The 16591-nt window shown below is 38.8% G+C and overlaps 2 protein-coding genes across 5 annotated transcripts; one reads left to right on the top strand and one right to left on the bottom strand.

Moving 5' to 3' along the window:
- Positions 1-384: 384 nt before the first annotated feature.
- On the top strand, positions 385-2806 carry LOC131459509 (myoblast determination protein 1 homolog). The gene is made up of 3 exons (XM_058629414.1): positions 385-1221; positions 1980-2052; positions 2346-2806. Exons 1-3 carry the CDS (start codon positions 685-687, stop codon positions 2537-2539), a joined length of 804 nt encoding a protein of 267 aa, XP_058485397.1. The 5' UTR covers positions 385-684; the 3' UTR covers positions 2540-2806.
- Positions 2807-3451: 645 nt separating this feature from the next.
- Positions 3452-14999, bottom strand: LOC131459508 (troponin T, fast skeletal muscle isoforms-like). 4 transcript variants are annotated; one of them, XM_058629411.1, is made up of 15 exons: positions 14902-14998; positions 12484-12523; positions 12383-12396; positions 10120-10260; positions 7873-7890; positions 7569-7586; positions 6475-6493; positions 6354-6399; positions 5587-5703; positions 5403-5480; positions 4952-5065; positions 4731-4843; positions 4426-4516; positions 4074-4114; positions 3452-3725 (listed from the first exon to the last, which is right to left on the bottom strand). In XM_058629411.1, the coding sequence occupies exons 2-15, from the start codon at positions 12501-12503 to the stop codon at positions 3689-3691; spliced, it is 867 nt and encodes a 288-aa protein (XP_058485394.1). In that variant the 5' UTR covers positions 12504-12523; positions 14902-14998; the 3' UTR covers positions 3452-3688. The 4 variants fall into 4 exon arrangements, with proteins under 4 accessions (XP_058485394.1, XP_058485395.1, XP_058485392.1 ...); XM_058629412.1 differs by lacking the exon at positions 7569-7586 and having other exon boundaries at positions 14902-14999; XM_058629409.1 differs by lacking the exons at positions 12383-12396; positions 12484-12523; positions 14902-14998 and adding an exon at positions 11715-12339.
- Positions 15000-16591: the final 1592 nt, after the last annotated feature.

The raw sequence follows: 16591 nt of genomic DNA, 5'->3' as shown, positions 1-16591 counted from the left end.
TGTTGTCTTCGCATTAATTTAACCAGAAACATGTGACAGATTTTTAACAAGTGGTAATTGACCCAAAATACAATTCAAACTTCTCTAATAAAATTGAACATTGGCTTTGGAGCAACAGTTCAAATGAAGAAAATGGATTAAACTGCACTTCAAATGTGGTCTATAATATATAAATATAGTTTTCATGATTTGTTCAACTTTTTACTGCTTCTTTTTTGTTGCTGAGTTTCACCTCTGTCATCCCATCACTCCCTGCGCACGCACGCACACACACACACACACACACACACACACACACACACGCACACACACGCACACGCACACGCACACGCACACACACACGCACACCTCCCAGCCCGTTGGCCACTTACACCACAGCCCCGCCCACACACTGACTCCTTTATAAGGACAAACCAAAGCCATGGGAGATGAAGTAACACAGACTGGCCCTTTAAATGTACTGTCACTTGTCTGTAGACTGTTTGTACTTTTCAGTTGTTAAACAGGTCAGCTGACTGATACTGTCACAGAGAGCCCCCCTCTCTTCCCTGTGCTCTTGATAACTTTACACTTTCCAGGTAGACGAATATTTATTTTGCAGAGATTTTCTTTTTTTTCCATTTCTCCGAGGGATTTTCCGAGGAAGTCTTTGCGTCTCTCTCACAGAATCCTCTTCAGTGGACAATGGATCTGTCTGACCTTCCATTCCCTCTCTCCTCATCTGATGACCTTTATGATGACCCCGGCTTCAACACCAATGATCTGAACTTTTTTGACGACCTGGATGCTCGCCTGTTGCACGCCGGCCTCCTGAAGCCAGACGACCCTCTTCATCACCATCAACACCATCACCATGTGCCCGAGGATGAGCACGTGAGGGCCCCTGAGGGCCTCCACCAGACTGGACACTGCCTGCTGTGGGCTTGCAAGGCCTGCAAAAGAAAGACAACAAACGCAGACAGAAGAAAAGCAGCAACAATGAGAGAAAGGCGCCGGCTTGGCAAAGTGAACGACGCCTTCGAGACCCTGAAACGTTGCACAGCCACCAGCCCAAACCAGCGGCTGCCCAAAGTGGAAATCCTGCGCAACGCAATCAGCTACATCGAGTCTCTGCAGGCAGTGCTGAGAAGTGGCCGGGATGACAGCTTCTACCCACCACTGGAACACTACAGCGTCGACTCAGCTGCTTCCAGCCCTGGCTCCAACTGCTCCGATGGCATGGTGAGTCCAGGAACAGCTGAGGAGATTATGTGGGAACATGTTTGGGGTATTTATTTCTGGCCACAGTGGGTAGTTTTCATGAATGGAATCTTTAAGATGGACATTTAAAATGGTAGAAGCTTCACTGTGGAATGTACATTTGTTACACATAGTTTCAGTTGTGTTTACCAGTGTTTATGGTTGTATGGTTATATGCAGCAAGTGTTTGATTTTAAACACACCTCCTGTTGTGTTAAAGGGGTTATATGTAAGATATGCAACTCAAGTTTAAATGAGGTACTACAATCTAAATGAATCATTTTTGAAAGCACTGTCTTCCTCCCCTTCTTCCACAAAGACTCAGAGGTTGCCAAGTAGTTTGAGGAACCGATCCATCACAAACCGAAACACAGATCTATGAGGAACTACACATTTACCCCTTTTCATAACAGAAACATAGAACAGGGTTTACAGGCTGTAAAATTACAATTTAAACCGTGAATAAAAAGAAGCCAGTATTTCAATTTAGCTTCTGATGCATGGTCATTTCATGACTTTCTTTCACAGTAGCTCACTTTAACTTTGCAATTAACACGTTAAAAAGCAAGAGTAGGATTTGTGTCTTACATTTAAAGCTCACCTGAAATCTTTTTTACTGCCTGGAAGTCACGTCACACTCAGGAACAGGACAATCACATACTCTTTATATATTGTTTGAAAATTATGTTCTAATCGATCAATTACATGTGGTTTATTAACTTGTTGATCTGTGGTTCCAGATGGATTTCACCTCCGCATGTTCAGCCAATAGAGAAAGTGGTGACAGTTCCTACTGCGGTCAAACACCAGACGGTCAGTTTCAAGATGACTTTCTCGCCCTTTATTTTTTTATTAGAATTTGGTTTTATTTGGAAGTAAATATGACTCAGCAGTGAGTCATATTTGCAGCAGTGAGTAAATATCATGTTGACAAGATTTGTTATAACGTGACTAATCCGTCATTTATTTCGTTTTAACTATGATTTTCATCATATTCATTTTCATATTCCTTCAATAACTGGGATGATTCCCTCTTGTAATATACGATGCTGCTGTTGTTTTGTTGAAGAGCAAAAACCAATGTTTCCTGTTTATTTTTCTTGCAGGTCCCAGAAACACCAAACCCAGCCTCATTTCTAGTTTGCAATGTTTGTCCAGTATTGTCGAGCGGATCAGCACAGACCGGGCTGTGGTTCCTCCAGGCGACAGCGTGGTCCCCCAAGGCCCTGGATCACCTCCTCACAGTCCTGCTGTCTCCAGGCCGTCTGCTGAACCCAACAGTATGTACGAGCCGCTCTGAACCACAGGAGAACCACGACTTGGCTTCCGCTTTTTGAAAATCACTGAAACTATTCCTTCGACGTGATTTCTGCTGCAGTGAAGTCAGTCATCAGTAATGATCAAGGACCATATTGTGATGTTGTGAATCTGTCAAATAAGAGTTGCTTATCCATACTACACACAAACACACACACACACACACACGGATGGATTGTTGTGCCATATGTTCATATTATTTATCACTGAAAAACACTTTAATAAAGACATATTTATATTGTGACTTCCACTCCCAAGTCTAATCTTTCCATGGCTTTTATCTTTAATGGACTATAATGTAATATAGTCTCTATTATAGGTCCACGTGAAGTGAATGCTTTATCAAGATTGTAAAGAAGAAGAAGATTACATGATGGTTGGTTCATCTAACTCAGCTGGATTGTCTCTAACAGCATAAACATCTCTACATTTTTTTATTGCACTGTTGTTTTGTTAGAGATCTTTGTTTTCTCTCTGACACAAACACAGGAACTATGGGTTATTTCATACTGACCATCAGCAGCACCTGAAATCCCTTTGTTTTACTAGGACATGAAATGTCAAATCTATGAAAAAGCATAGTAATGTCTCATGAAGAGAGGAATTGAAATGTCATACTATAGAAACATGTCACAGTATAGTAGACATACAGTAGCTGGACTGTATGGCATTAAAAAGTCATGGAAATGTGTGGTGTAAAAACATCATAGTATGATGGGACATAATAATGTGATGGTGAATGAAAATGCCATAGAAATGCCTTTGAAAGTATATCACATTAAAATGTAATTATATAGGTTATAAAAAATTTCATTGCAGAATAAATAAGTGCCATATGTAGTACTGTACACAGTAAAAGGGCAAATTAATAAAAAACACGACTGATGATACTTGGTCAGTGTAGGTTGGAGGATGAATAATTTCGTAATTTTATTTTAGGAATCAATACAACGGTGACACAAACACTTCATTACATTTTTAAACATTTTTGTTGGAGATAAAATTAGTACAGAAAACAATTTGGCTTAAGCAGACACCGTTGTTAAGATGTCTGCTCCAGCCCGTGGAGCTGTGGCAGTGTTTGAACGGCTCCTGTAGCAGAGGGGACATGTCACCTATATCGAGCAGCCGCTCACTTCCTGCGACGTGAGGCAGCTCCCTTCTTGCTGCTGCAAGGTGCAAAAAAACAACAAAAAAAACAGAGTTATATCTGAATCTGAATGACATTCTAAAATTAAGAATTATGGGGAATATTTAATATCCCATATTCACACATTGTGGGACAAACTGCATAAATAAATAAATAAATGAGAATTCTGTGATCAAAGGGATTAAGAATGTTTTACACTTTTGGATGAATTAAGACAAAAAAAGGCAATCAATCAGTCGTATTTATCCAAACCATGAACAAAAATATATTAATAAAAAAAATGAAAATAACATTGCAAGCATAAACAAAAATTACATGATTTTAGTCAGTTTAGTCAAACTCAGATGCACCTGGTTTCTGTACTTACTGTTTCTGCAGCTCGTCAATGCGGTTCCTGAGAGAAATGACCTGAAAGAGAAGTACATAATATATAATATATATATAGAATATATGTACGACCTCTTGGCGGTCAGTCGGGACAACGTGCAACATTTTTCACCTAAAAATATCAGTGAGTAATAAATACTGTCAATTTCAAACCTGACATGTCTGCCTGAAAGTGTTGTGTTGATGTTTTGTCCTTGTTGCAGTCATGTTCTGTGTATCTTAACCATTCTTTGTATACACTAAACCATAGTTTCAGTGCTTAACAAAAGCATTAACATAACACAGTAGTGTAGGGAAAGATTTTTCTCATTTTTCTCATCTCTGTGACTGACCTCATATCTCTGTCTCTTGAGCTTCTCGCAGTGGTCATATTTAATTGCCTCCAGGTTGTGCAGCCACTCCCACAACTCCTTCGCCTTTTCCCTGACAAACACAAAGCAGGAACCAGAGATGTAATGAATGATCTTAGAAAGGAACAGATGATACCATCGAAAATATATAAATAGTTATAAAATATAAAATAGTTACTACAGTTTAATAATAATAAAAAAAAGAGATCACAGAGGAGACAACATAGGTGAAAAACATCACTGAAAAACCTTGAAAGACATTGTCATTGTGTATGCATGTGGATTACCTCAGATTGTCATCAGTGAAATTATCATCAACGGTCAGTGGTTTGCATCTTTCTGACAGAACCTTCTTCTTCTTTTCTCTTTCAGTCTGTTTCTTGCCTCTCTTCTGATCAATCTAGAAAAAATTTATATAGATAACACAAAAATAAATGAAATCAAGGAAGGTAAAGTAAAATAAAATAACAAAATCAGCAATAACAAATAGAGAGAAGTAAAACCCAACCCTCTGCAGGTGGCTGCTATAGCCTGATCCCATGTTGCTTAGTGCGATCTTCTTCTTGGCATCATCCTCAGCCTTCCTGTGGGCGTCAGCGTCCTCTTTCCTCTGTCGCTCAGCCTGTAAATTTGAAATGATCAAAATAACATCAGTATAAAATATCAATATTATGAGAGTATATGACCTGGAAATCCAAAATTAAAAAAACACAGAAGTCTTTTCAGTGCTGTAAGCTCCAAGGCTCCTGAACTTCTAAAGTACTACCCCCTGAGTGGGGACTTTATTGAGACAGGTACGTCCATTTAGACCCTGGTCCCTTCAGTGGAAGCACACATAGTTCCCAGTAAAGTCCCAACTTCCTGGTACTAATTGTTTCAGACGAAATGCACCTTTAAAGGTACCAGTCCAGAGCCACATCACTGAGAAAATCATGCCTCACACAAAACTGGCTGCCTACCTCACGTCTGGCCTGCCGCTCCTTATCTTTCTCAGCACGGACCCTCTGCTGCTCAGCTCGCTCAGCTCGACGCTTTTCCTAATCAGCAGACAGAATGCAAAGATGTCCATCTATGTGGAAACGTAGTAGTTGACATTTTATTTATTTTATGAGGACTGCTGTGTCCCCATAGGTAAAATCTCACAATTCGTTCTTTAAGAGCGATGAGTTCCTCCTCCTCTTTCTTCCTGCACTCAAAGTGAGCGTCGATCAGCGACTGCAGCTCGACCAGGTCTTTGTTTTGACGTTTCTTCTGGATGTCCTTTAGGAGTGGACAGACAAAAACATGAGGTGCCTGGAGAGTGCCTGCTCTTTGTGCAGATGTCAACATCATAGTTTAAAGCTAAAAGGGAAAAACCTGTTCTAAGAGTGTTTTCAAACTCTCTTAACTAAGTTTTCAACAGAAAGCTGTTTGGTTTGTTGGTTGCAGGTTTCTGTTGACAGAATAACTTCCTATTTCATGGTTATATTATATGGTTATGTTCTATCTTCTTTTAAGGTTAGAGATCCTGGTCTGATTTAATACAAAAATAAGATTCACATTACATGCAGCTCCTTCAGTTCAGACGTAAACCACTAACCTTAAGCAAAATATTTCTGTTGCCTGAACCTAATCTGCATTCTGACTAAAAGACACTGAATAATAATGAACTGAAATAATGATAATTGTCATTAGTAAATAAAGTCTGATTGATCTCAAATGAGCAACAGAGATGTGATCACTATTGGAGGTCATCTGGGATGCATTTGAACCTACTTTTTTTTTTTCTAGCAGAGTGTTTTATACGTATTGACCTCTCATGGCTTTGATATAATAATATATAATATTCTGGATTTTTTTTTCCACAAATGGGTAAAATTCTTCTATTCTATTCTTAAGTGTATCATTCAACAAAAAGCATGTCATATTACGTCAAAGTCCACTTTCTCGCCATCAGGGATCTTTGGAGCAGAAGGTCTGTTGAAAGACATAATATATACATTTAAGTGACAAGTGCCTTATAGATATATAGCAAATACACAATATACTCACTTGAACTTCGGCTTCTCTTCTGGTTGTACAGTAACAAAACAACATTAAGGAGGGAAAAGTGACATCAGACAGTTAGATAAATAAATATGGGAAGATGTGTAAAGAGCTGCTGGTTAATGAGGGAAAATCCATGTGGACAAGTTGAGGGGTGCAAGTTGGTCCACACCTCCAAGGATTGTAATGTAAGTGTCTTATTTTTGCAATACCTTGCAAAATCAGTGGCCTAATTACTGTGTCTTTGCCTCAGTTTCAAGTGTTGAAAATACACAGTAATACTTTTGAAATTTGCTCACACAACGGGTTTGATAGAGTGCAAATAAAATAAACTAGTTCTGTAGTCGAGTGGTTGGTCAGTGTTTCCTTGACTGCAGAAAATCTCAAAGATCCGACAGTTACATAATATGTTCACTTTCAAAATCCATTTTTTCAGCAGCGGAGGAAAAAAGAAAAAAACATATTAACCCAACTCAATGCAGGAGGATTTAGTTAACCCTAGCAGCTAGTTCTGATACCACAGCATGTGAAGTTTGTTGTGGACACATTCAAATGATCATATTTTAGTTGTATAGTGTGTTACAAGTAGATTTGTGTGTCTTATAAGAAACATGACTAATTCAGCTGACACAGAATTTTCCATCCAATCCATTTGTTGAGGAATAGTAAGTTGTTGTTGACTAAAGCTCTATTTAAAGCATCAGTGACTTTTTTACTATGGTGCATTTTCTCTGAAGTGAGGGTTACAACACAAGAATGAGGCCACTGAAAAATAAGGTTACCTTATTTCATTTCACAATGTTAATTTGTTTGAGCATTAGTTTGTAAATCAAACCAATATAACAAATACATTTATAATTCAATCATAAATCAGAACATAACCCATTTGATAATGTCAATTTATGTAACAATTGTATGCAATTATTGTTAATAATGTTTTATTTTTGTAAAAAAAAAAAATAATAATTAGGAGGTTTGTGATTAGCTCTTTATATTTTTATGGAAAATTAAACTCTTAAAAAAACAATAACCAAAACAGACAAAAAATGGAAGGAAAACTCAGGCAAAGCAACAGCGACTCAGCAGGAAATACAAAGTACCATCTTGATCTCCCTCCTCTGGCAGGACACATTCATGCAAGAAAGAGAAGAAGCAGAAGTGAGAGAGGGATCTGTAACCATGACTCAGCATTTCTGAATCCACTTCCTCACTTCTTCAGCTAATGCAGAAACTAAAGCGATGCATTCTGCTTATTGATCCCTCCAAATAAATCGGTGAAACAAAGAAAAAAGCAAACGGTTCCAATTATCCATGTATGAATTGTGTGAAGGACTCCATAAGTGACAAGGAAATGCAAAACAGGTCCAATGAGAAGTACAAAGAAGAATTCAAAAATCAACGTACCTTCCTCGTCATAGGCCTCTGCATGCAGCAAGTGTAGAAAGCAAGAGCAGAACAGAGATTATTAGTGATCGGACTAGTGATCAGCACATTTACAAGATGTTTGGGTGTTTGTGCTTTTATTGTAGAAGTACTGGCAGCCACTGTACAAGTCCCATGTTATGCATCAACCTTACATTAAATCTACAAGGCAACACTTTTCACCGTCACTTTTTAATGAATAAAACGCACACGAATTACAATATATATTTGGTAAAAAAAAATTCAATTTTAATTGAGTTTTTCACTTGACTTTGATTTGGGGTCTTTCCACCCATTTTTGGTGGGTGCTTATTATATACTGTACAAAACACCCAGCCTAGAATGAGTCAGATTCACCCTCTATAAAACAGCCTTGAAGCAGCGTCAGCAACAGTTCTGCAAACGTGCATTAAAGCCTGAGACTTCTGCAGTGGCTCCATCTTTGTAGAAATCAATAAAAACAAACATTTCAATTGCAAACATGAAAAGTGAAGATGACTGCATTCCACCACAACACCCAATTGTAAATGCTTTACAGCGCTTCGCCAGTCTCACTCTTCGTCTACACACAGAACGAAAGATGCTAAACATGGAAAAAAAAGGGAGGTGAGGAGAAGTGGCTTTTACATGACTGAAATGACCCATCATTACCCGACATTATGACCAAATGGATAGAAGGCCAACGGGTGAGATGGGACAGTTGGATTCATGTAAAAGCGGCTGATATTCTCCCTCTCGCTTTCAAATTATGAACGCACTGCAGCTCATATTCCAAACACACATCTGACACTGGAAAACAAATGATCACTGTGGTGTTCAGGGATTTGTTTGAGAAGCCCAAAGACACCAAAAGGCACTTTAGGTTTAGCCACTGAAACAAGACTTAAGTGCAACACACATTGGCCCCGTTGTGCCACAGTGATGCGTGAAGCATATTAGACCAAACTACTGTGTGGGGATGTTTGGGAATAGGGCGGTATCTTAAAACTGATGCTGCTGGTGTGTGTTTACATGTGACTGCAATACTAATTGCAGTCACATGTAAGCAGTAATACTGATAGCACTGGCATGAATGAAATCTTCTCATTTGAAGTTAGACATGTAAAATTTCTTAAAAAGTTAAGATTTTGTTTTAGGCTTTTTAAATGTTTAAAAACCATCTGGTGTGCATATTCTTGATTTACCAGGCAGTTATGAAGAGGAGGTGACTTCAGTGGAAAGGGCTAAATAGAAGCTGCTTAACTGTGTAATTATACTGTAATTATACTTTATTCTCTTATGTAACATTTAGGAATCTGAACATACTACCAAGGTATGTTTACATGTACTATTTTACCTTAAACCAAAATTCATTTGGTTTTCTGAACCTTAGAATAAGCCTTTGCTATGTACTTAAAGCAAAGGCCTTGCTTTCCTTGGAGGCCACTACAGTTCGATGATGCGGTAAGTGGCGTGGTCCTCCGTTTGTTACACCCTGCAGTCTCACTATTAGGTGTCACTTGTTCTTACAAATGAATAAACAAGTCCTTTATCAGTCCCACAGGGGAAATTCCTTCTCTGCATTTAACCCATCCTCTACTAGAAACCTTCCTAGAATTAAGAGCAGCTGGGTACGCAGCCCTTTTTTGACCTGGTGGGCAATCAGACCGGCAACCCCCCGGTTACTATTCAAGTTCCCCTTCCTGCCCATGGGCTGCCCATGGCCAAGTCCAGTTAAACACTGGACCTTCAAATTTTAACACAATTTTAAGTAAATTACTAAATATAATGAGTTACTTGTGTGACACTTGGTGGAAAAACAGATCCATTGACCTGTGTCTTATTTACAGACAGTTTTATCTGCAGAAAACAAATGTAGCATTAAATTCTACAAAAAGTGGCTTCAAATTGTGAAAGGTTCACTTTAATTTCTGTTCCAGAATATTGAGGTTTAACAGTTAGCATCAGACTCTGCTACACCTGCATAAAATGGCATACTCTCCAGGTTGAGTGCAATGCCTCTTAATAAATGATCTAAACATTTGACTTGGTTGAACACGCATTACAGAATAAGAGACTGTTGGTTGGTTATGATGCTTTGCAGTGACTGTAGAGGAATAACTAAAAAAGGAAAGCACTTTGACTTCTAGAGCAGGATAAGTTTTACAGCACATAGGACAAGCTATTCTGGAACTGTGTGCTGGATGTCCTGCGTGGAGAAGGGTAAAAAGCACTGCCCGTGCCACATACCTTCCTCGTCAAGAAACGCCTGCTCCACCTCCTGTGGCTCTGGCTCTGGTTCAGGTTCAGGTTCAGGCTCTACCTCTGGCTCTGCTTCTACCTGGGCCTCCGCCTCAGGGGCTACTTCTACTTCTACTACCTCCTCCTGGGCTATGGGCCCGCAGCACGCACCAAACCGCCAGGGAGAGGGAGTGTGTCGGAGAAGGCCGTTAATGAAGACCACAGACATTACAGAGCCATTAGAAACCAAAAGTGAGAGATTATTTTAGTGACAGAGAGGATGGATGATGGAGTGAGGAAGAGTGCTGCTGAAGAACAAAGGAAAAGAAACAGATGATGATGATGATGATGACAGAGTCAGTCGACCTTTCACATAGAAGCCATATTGAACTGTCAAGATGAAAATCAGCTGGTTTTGTGTTGATATTGTTTACATAAACAAAAAATACTAGAGAACTCATTCTTTCACCTGTAATATGGCAATAATGACAGTTAGTCTGTCTGTTGATAAATAAAAACAATTCTATGTTTAACAAAATTCAATAAAAAGGTCAATTTTATTTTAGGCACTTCATATCTGTGTGGGTTTAGTTAGAGTGAAAAAACTTAATAAAGAATTTGAATTCAAAATCCCCCCCCCCCCCCCCCAAAAAAAACAAAACACATTTACAGTATGTTTTGGATATGGAAAAAACAATTATCAGTAAACTCAAAGGTGTGACTTCATGTCAGCCTGATATAGATATAACCTTTATTACAATCTATATATATATATGTGTGTGTATATATATATGTATATATATATACACACACATATATACATATTATATATATATATATATATAATATACATAATATATGTATATTATATGTAATATTATATATATTATATATTTATATTATATTCATATGTAAAATATGTATATTTCTTACAAATTATAAGCATATTCCTAAAATAAGTTTACTTCAGTCTTACAAAATGGAAACCTTTGTGATTTATACACGTTGAAACTCACTGGTGTTCTCTTAAAGTCTGTTTGTCAACATTCCAGGGTTAATCACTGATGTGCCGATAACAACCTCCAGATAGTTTCCATCTAGACTGTTAAAAATACGGCTGTTGTGTGAATGAGGTCAATGACAGTTGGACTGATGTGACATCCACAGAGAACCATGTAAACATGTCACAGTCAAAAGAAAAGAAATGTAAAAGAACCGAGAGGCTTGATCACATTTTTTTCTCAACCACGTGATTTAAAACATCAATCTCAAACAGGAAAATCACCTTTAATTTGGAAGTGTTTGACTGACAGCTGGAGCTTGGTTAGTTTTATACCACAAAATATGTGTTCGCGAGAAAAAAAAAAAAGTCGTCGTTCATATCTAAAGAGGCTGAATTATTCACTTGAGACTGATTTGATAAACCTTTATCTAATAACTACTTTGCGCTGAGGACAGTGGTAGATATTTGGAAAATCTAAATATCTTTGCAGGTGTTAGTGTCAAATACTTCAAATTAAAGGTGAAACCAGGCAGCTGACAAATTAGTGCAGTGGAAAAAAAAAATAAGGTCTTAAACGTTTAACTGATCCAGTCGTCTTTACCTTCCTCCTCTTCTGTTTGGGAAAGAAAGAGATGGTGGGAAGACAGAAACAAACATGACATTGTGTTATTTAATTTTACTGTGTATAAGAATGAATGGTGTGTCAAACTGCTCATCAGAAATAAATTAACTTCATGTATAAGACCTTGAGACATATTAATATGTCACAGGTGCATTTATGGAACTCACCACTGTGGGGTGACACAACATATAGAAAGAGGGAGCTTAATTTATCTGGTGGACAAAATGTCTTTTCAATTACAGTTACTGTTAGAGAATATAATAGTATAGAATCAAATAGAATAGAGAAAGTCTTTATTTTATTGCTTTATAAACTTATTGAATTTTATTTTAAGCATTGGAAGAAAAGGGTCTACAGGGCCTGGCCAACTGATGGAGATACACAAAACAAATAAACATACAAATAAAGAGAAGAACAACACAGAAGAACAACAGAGGGGTGAACAAAGAAAGACGCACCAAAAAAGACAATAACAAAGACAAAACAACACCAACGAGACACAGAATGATGACAAAGACATAATATAATAGCCTCGGAAATATGTGACAACTACAAAGTCTCAATCCAGGTTCCCAGGCAAGAGGGACGGGGGCCCTTTTTACTGCCCAGTAAGAAGAAGAAATTGTGTCTGAACGGTTATCACTTACCCTCAAGCTGATCCCTGAAATATAGAAAAAGAAAACAAACATTTAGTAATGGTGTTTTGAATGCTTTCAAGTATTTGTGAGTGTTGTTGACCATCACTTACACGTCCTCAGTGTCAGACATGGTGAACGCAGGCTTCACACCTGAGGGCAAACACAAATGACCCTGTGAGTTCACAGAATTGAAATAGCAGCAGAGTGACTCTGCCGATATGAAAAGGTTACAAGTTTGATCCCTTCAGAGACACTTCTGTCCTGCTGCTGAGATTCCAGACTCCTTCTGCTCCAGTTACACTTTGTCAAACAGGGAATACGTTTCTGTGCGAACCTAAACAAGCAGTTTGATATTGTGAGGAATGCTTTCTTTCTTTCTTTACAACTGAAAATGTTCTATACAAAATGTAATGCTTTTTTTCCAATACCTACAAGTAATACAATTAAAGTCAATTAAAGTGTCCAATCAACCCAATCAATAGGGTTACAAGCCAAGTTCCCTTTCCACTAGGTCATGAGCTGCCCAACAATAATACAGGGTCTTTATTGTAACCCTTATCTTAAAAAAAAAACTTCTTAATAAAAACATTTAATTCAGGACTTATTATACAGCAACAAGTATTCCGACTTTGTGCCAAGCTACGCTAAGCTATGCAAGGTTGATCCAGGCTGTAACTCATAACGCTGAGTCCAGGGTGTGAGTATCATCCTGCAGGATTGTCAAATAACTCAGGGTTTAGCGAGATTCTGAACATATCAACCTCATAAAAGAACACAGAACATAGTCAATGTTAAGCATGTGGAGCAAATTAATTTCAGCATCAAGAGCTCTTGTTCGATTTGAGCGGACACTACAGCTGTGTTTCTCACTTCAACACCAGCTTTCACAAATAAAAAAGAATAAATGTCTGGTATGGTGAATATTGCTCTCTGATGAGCCTGAAAGTCCAACATCACCACCAGCCAAGACAAAGTGGAGTTAGATCCAACAAGTGATGTATTCTTCTGTATATATTCTATATGTTTCTAAATTATATATACAGTATATATATATAAAGTGTCTTTGGATGACTCCTTCACACTTTGGTGGCCACAGCTGCAGAGGACAGAGGATTAGTACTGACTCATATTTCAACTGATCAGCTGAGGAACAGTGTCCAAATAGCTGCTTTAATCCCTCAGCTCGGTCCAGCAGGAGGATCCTCTGTACTCAAGCAGCCAATCAGCATCCATCTTCAACAAACGAGCTCTTTGATCAGCTTACAAGGGGCTGCCGTCTCACCTCTCTCTGTGTGTCCAGCAGTTGCTCAGTACATGCCAACACTTCAGCACGCCGTATATTTAGTGGCTTGCCACTTCATTTCTTCTGTATGAGAACATCGAATGCTGAGAAGTGTTTCTGAGTCTTTCTGAAACCAAAACTCTGTGCTGAAAGTGTCAGACTGATCAGACAGGTGACACTGCTGAGGAAAACCACATCCTGAGCCAATCAAGAGCAGATTTAGATTTAAATACCATCAGGAGACCAAAAAAAGACCCAACGTACCAGGGTAGATTGAGGATGCGTATTTTGTCTCCAACAGGAAAAAGATCAGGAATTTAATTATCAAAGTGATCACCTATTTTTTTTTTTTTTTTAAATGGCATCTCTGTATTTTTTGTCTTAGATCTCCATGTCTCGGGGGAAGAGGCTTGAGATGGAAGCTCTACCTGAGCTGAATCTGACAAGGATCCACATATTCACACATATTTTTTTAAAAGATGCAGAATCTTCATTTACGACATGATAAGCAATTCATGTAACAGTAATTTGTCTGTGGCACACATTGTCAGCTGCTCATCTGTGAGCCGTTCTAAGCCACAAGCACGCCATCCCCAAATCCCAACCTGCATTGTCAGTGCAGCAATTGTGATATTTGTAAGAACTTTTTTTTTTCCTTTGTTACGGCAGGTGAAACCGTCAAAACTATTTTTTTTTTTAAAAACATTTGCAGCTGTAGGTCACTGTTCACAGCAAACTTAATATTTGTCCACTTTTTTATCATACATTCATATTTTACACTATTTTATCATTTATGCATTAAGTTAGTTCCTTCTTACGTTCTAAGGGATTCATTCATTATGTTAAATAATGGCTTACTTTCCTGAAAAGTGTAGAACATTTTAATATGTTCTTATAAAGTTGCAAACCCGTGAGACAATTACATCAAATCTTAAATTTTCACTCATCTGTTAATCAATCTGGACTGAGGAAACTGGACTCCAGCTCTTGAACTGAGTGTTAACCATCACAAACTTAAATGTCTGACATGCAGCAGAACATGTCTGTGTCTGTTAGAGGACAGTTGATCTGCGTGTTCTCTGTGTGAAACAACACCTGAGGATATTCTCTTCTGCTGCGACAAATGAACAATAAAATCAACAAAAAAACACATACTTTGACTTCAAAGAAGGACAAAATAGTCAAAGACCATTTTTTTTTTCTAGTTTTGTTGACTAATAGTAACTACTGTCTGTAGCCAACTTACCTTAGAGGGAAAGAGAAGCTCCTCCAACGATGAAAATGAAGGTCTGTAGTTTGCAAGCTCTGCTCAGAGAATAAGTCCTTGTGTTATAGTGATACTTGAGCTCATCAGGCCCTTATTGGCTGTGCGATGACAGCGAGGTGTGTGTGTGTGTGTGTGTAGCATACTGTATGTTTATGTGTGGAAAAGGTGAGGAAAGCCGGGTGGGAGGGTAGGTGAGGTGGGGGCGAGGGGGGGGGGGGCTGCAATGACCCTGGAGAAGGAGATGGATGAAATGCTGTGGATGGAAGAGGAGGGCTCAGGTTTTGGAAAGGAGCAGCTGAGAAGATTCTGTTTCTAAATTTACAGTGATAGAAGGCTAGCAGGGGGTGGTTGGGGGGAGGCTTGGCATCCAGACAATGGGCAAAAGTGTGTGTGTGTGTGTGTGTGTGTGTAATGTGTGTATGTGTTTGGCAGCCACATCATCAACTGGTCGTTTACACCCACAGTGAGTACGCTATAGAGTCACACAATAATGGAATAATAATAGGACTATGGATATGGACTGGGGACCTGTCCATCGCAGGGCCCGCCTTTCTCCGCCTTTCATGCTGTCAGCTGGGATTGGCACCAGTCACCCTGCGACCCTCATGAAGAGGATAAAGCAGTAGACGATGAATGAATTCAATTAATTAATTATGATTAGTGACTCCAGGGTTTCCAAACACGATCCAATAAACCAATTGGGAAAAACTGGCCCCCAGGTCTCAAATTGGGCAGCACAAGTAAGATTTATTCTGAATGGATAAGCAGTGGGTGTAATCTGGTCGTGGTTCATATCTTTAGGCAGAATTACAGTCATTTCTCTGGACACATGAAGCCACAGGAGAGGTTTCACATTAGTAGAGGCCCTGGTTTTGTCTCTCAGGTTTTAATATAAAAACTTACTGTATGCCTGCAATGCAGCCTTATCAGAAAACTCTACAGACCCAGGCTGTAAAATCACTATGACATCCTCTGCAAGCTTTTAGGGAAATAAAGAAAAAAAATACAATGTCAAAAAATGTACTCTCAAATTAGTTGCTTGCTTTGCAACAGCCAGCTTTAAACTAAGTATTTGAATGGAGTGAACCCATTCTGTATTCTTTCAGAGTTCTGTCAGGTTTTTGCCCCTCTGACTGAAGTGCTGCTGCAATACTGCCACTGTTGGTCGGAAAAGGTCATTGGCAACAATGCAGTAAAAATCAGTGCATTTTGTGCACACACTTAAAACAAAAGAGACACAATGACATACTGAGTTTTGCAGTCAAATAAAACCTCACCTACACAGTTACATGTAAATAAAATGAGTAGCTTATTGCCCTGAGAGCTAACCAGTGCTGTTGCACCTGACTGCTGTAGACTACACACCTCTATCCATATTTCTAGGTCCACTTCCAATTGTCTTGTTTTTGTCTTCTTAAACATGTTGTCTCTTTATGCCTTGGTTCTCTCACTCTGCTGTCATGTGCACCTTTCACCGCCCCATCGCCACCAAGTCTTCACAGCCTTATCTAATCCATCATTCTTCAATCTTCATCGGTCTCGATCGAGTCTGGACTTCTGGTGGTTTCTCCCCCTGGTTCTTTTCAATCAGCACATTATTTTGTGATATCTGTAATGAATTCATTTTCATTCACTCATCTCTCCTGACTGAATTGTTTCTTAGTGCATA

The sequence above is a fragment of the Solea solea genome, chromosome 5, assembly GCF_958295425.1.
Source record: "Solea solea chromosome 5, fSolSol10.1, whole genome shotgun sequence".
NCBI classification, from domain to species: Eukaryota; Metazoa; Chordata; class Actinopteri; order Pleuronectiformes; family Soleidae; genus Solea; species Solea solea.
The sequence above is the reverse complement of the archived record's forward strand: the minus strand, read 5'-3'. Positions and strand labels throughout refer to the sequence as shown.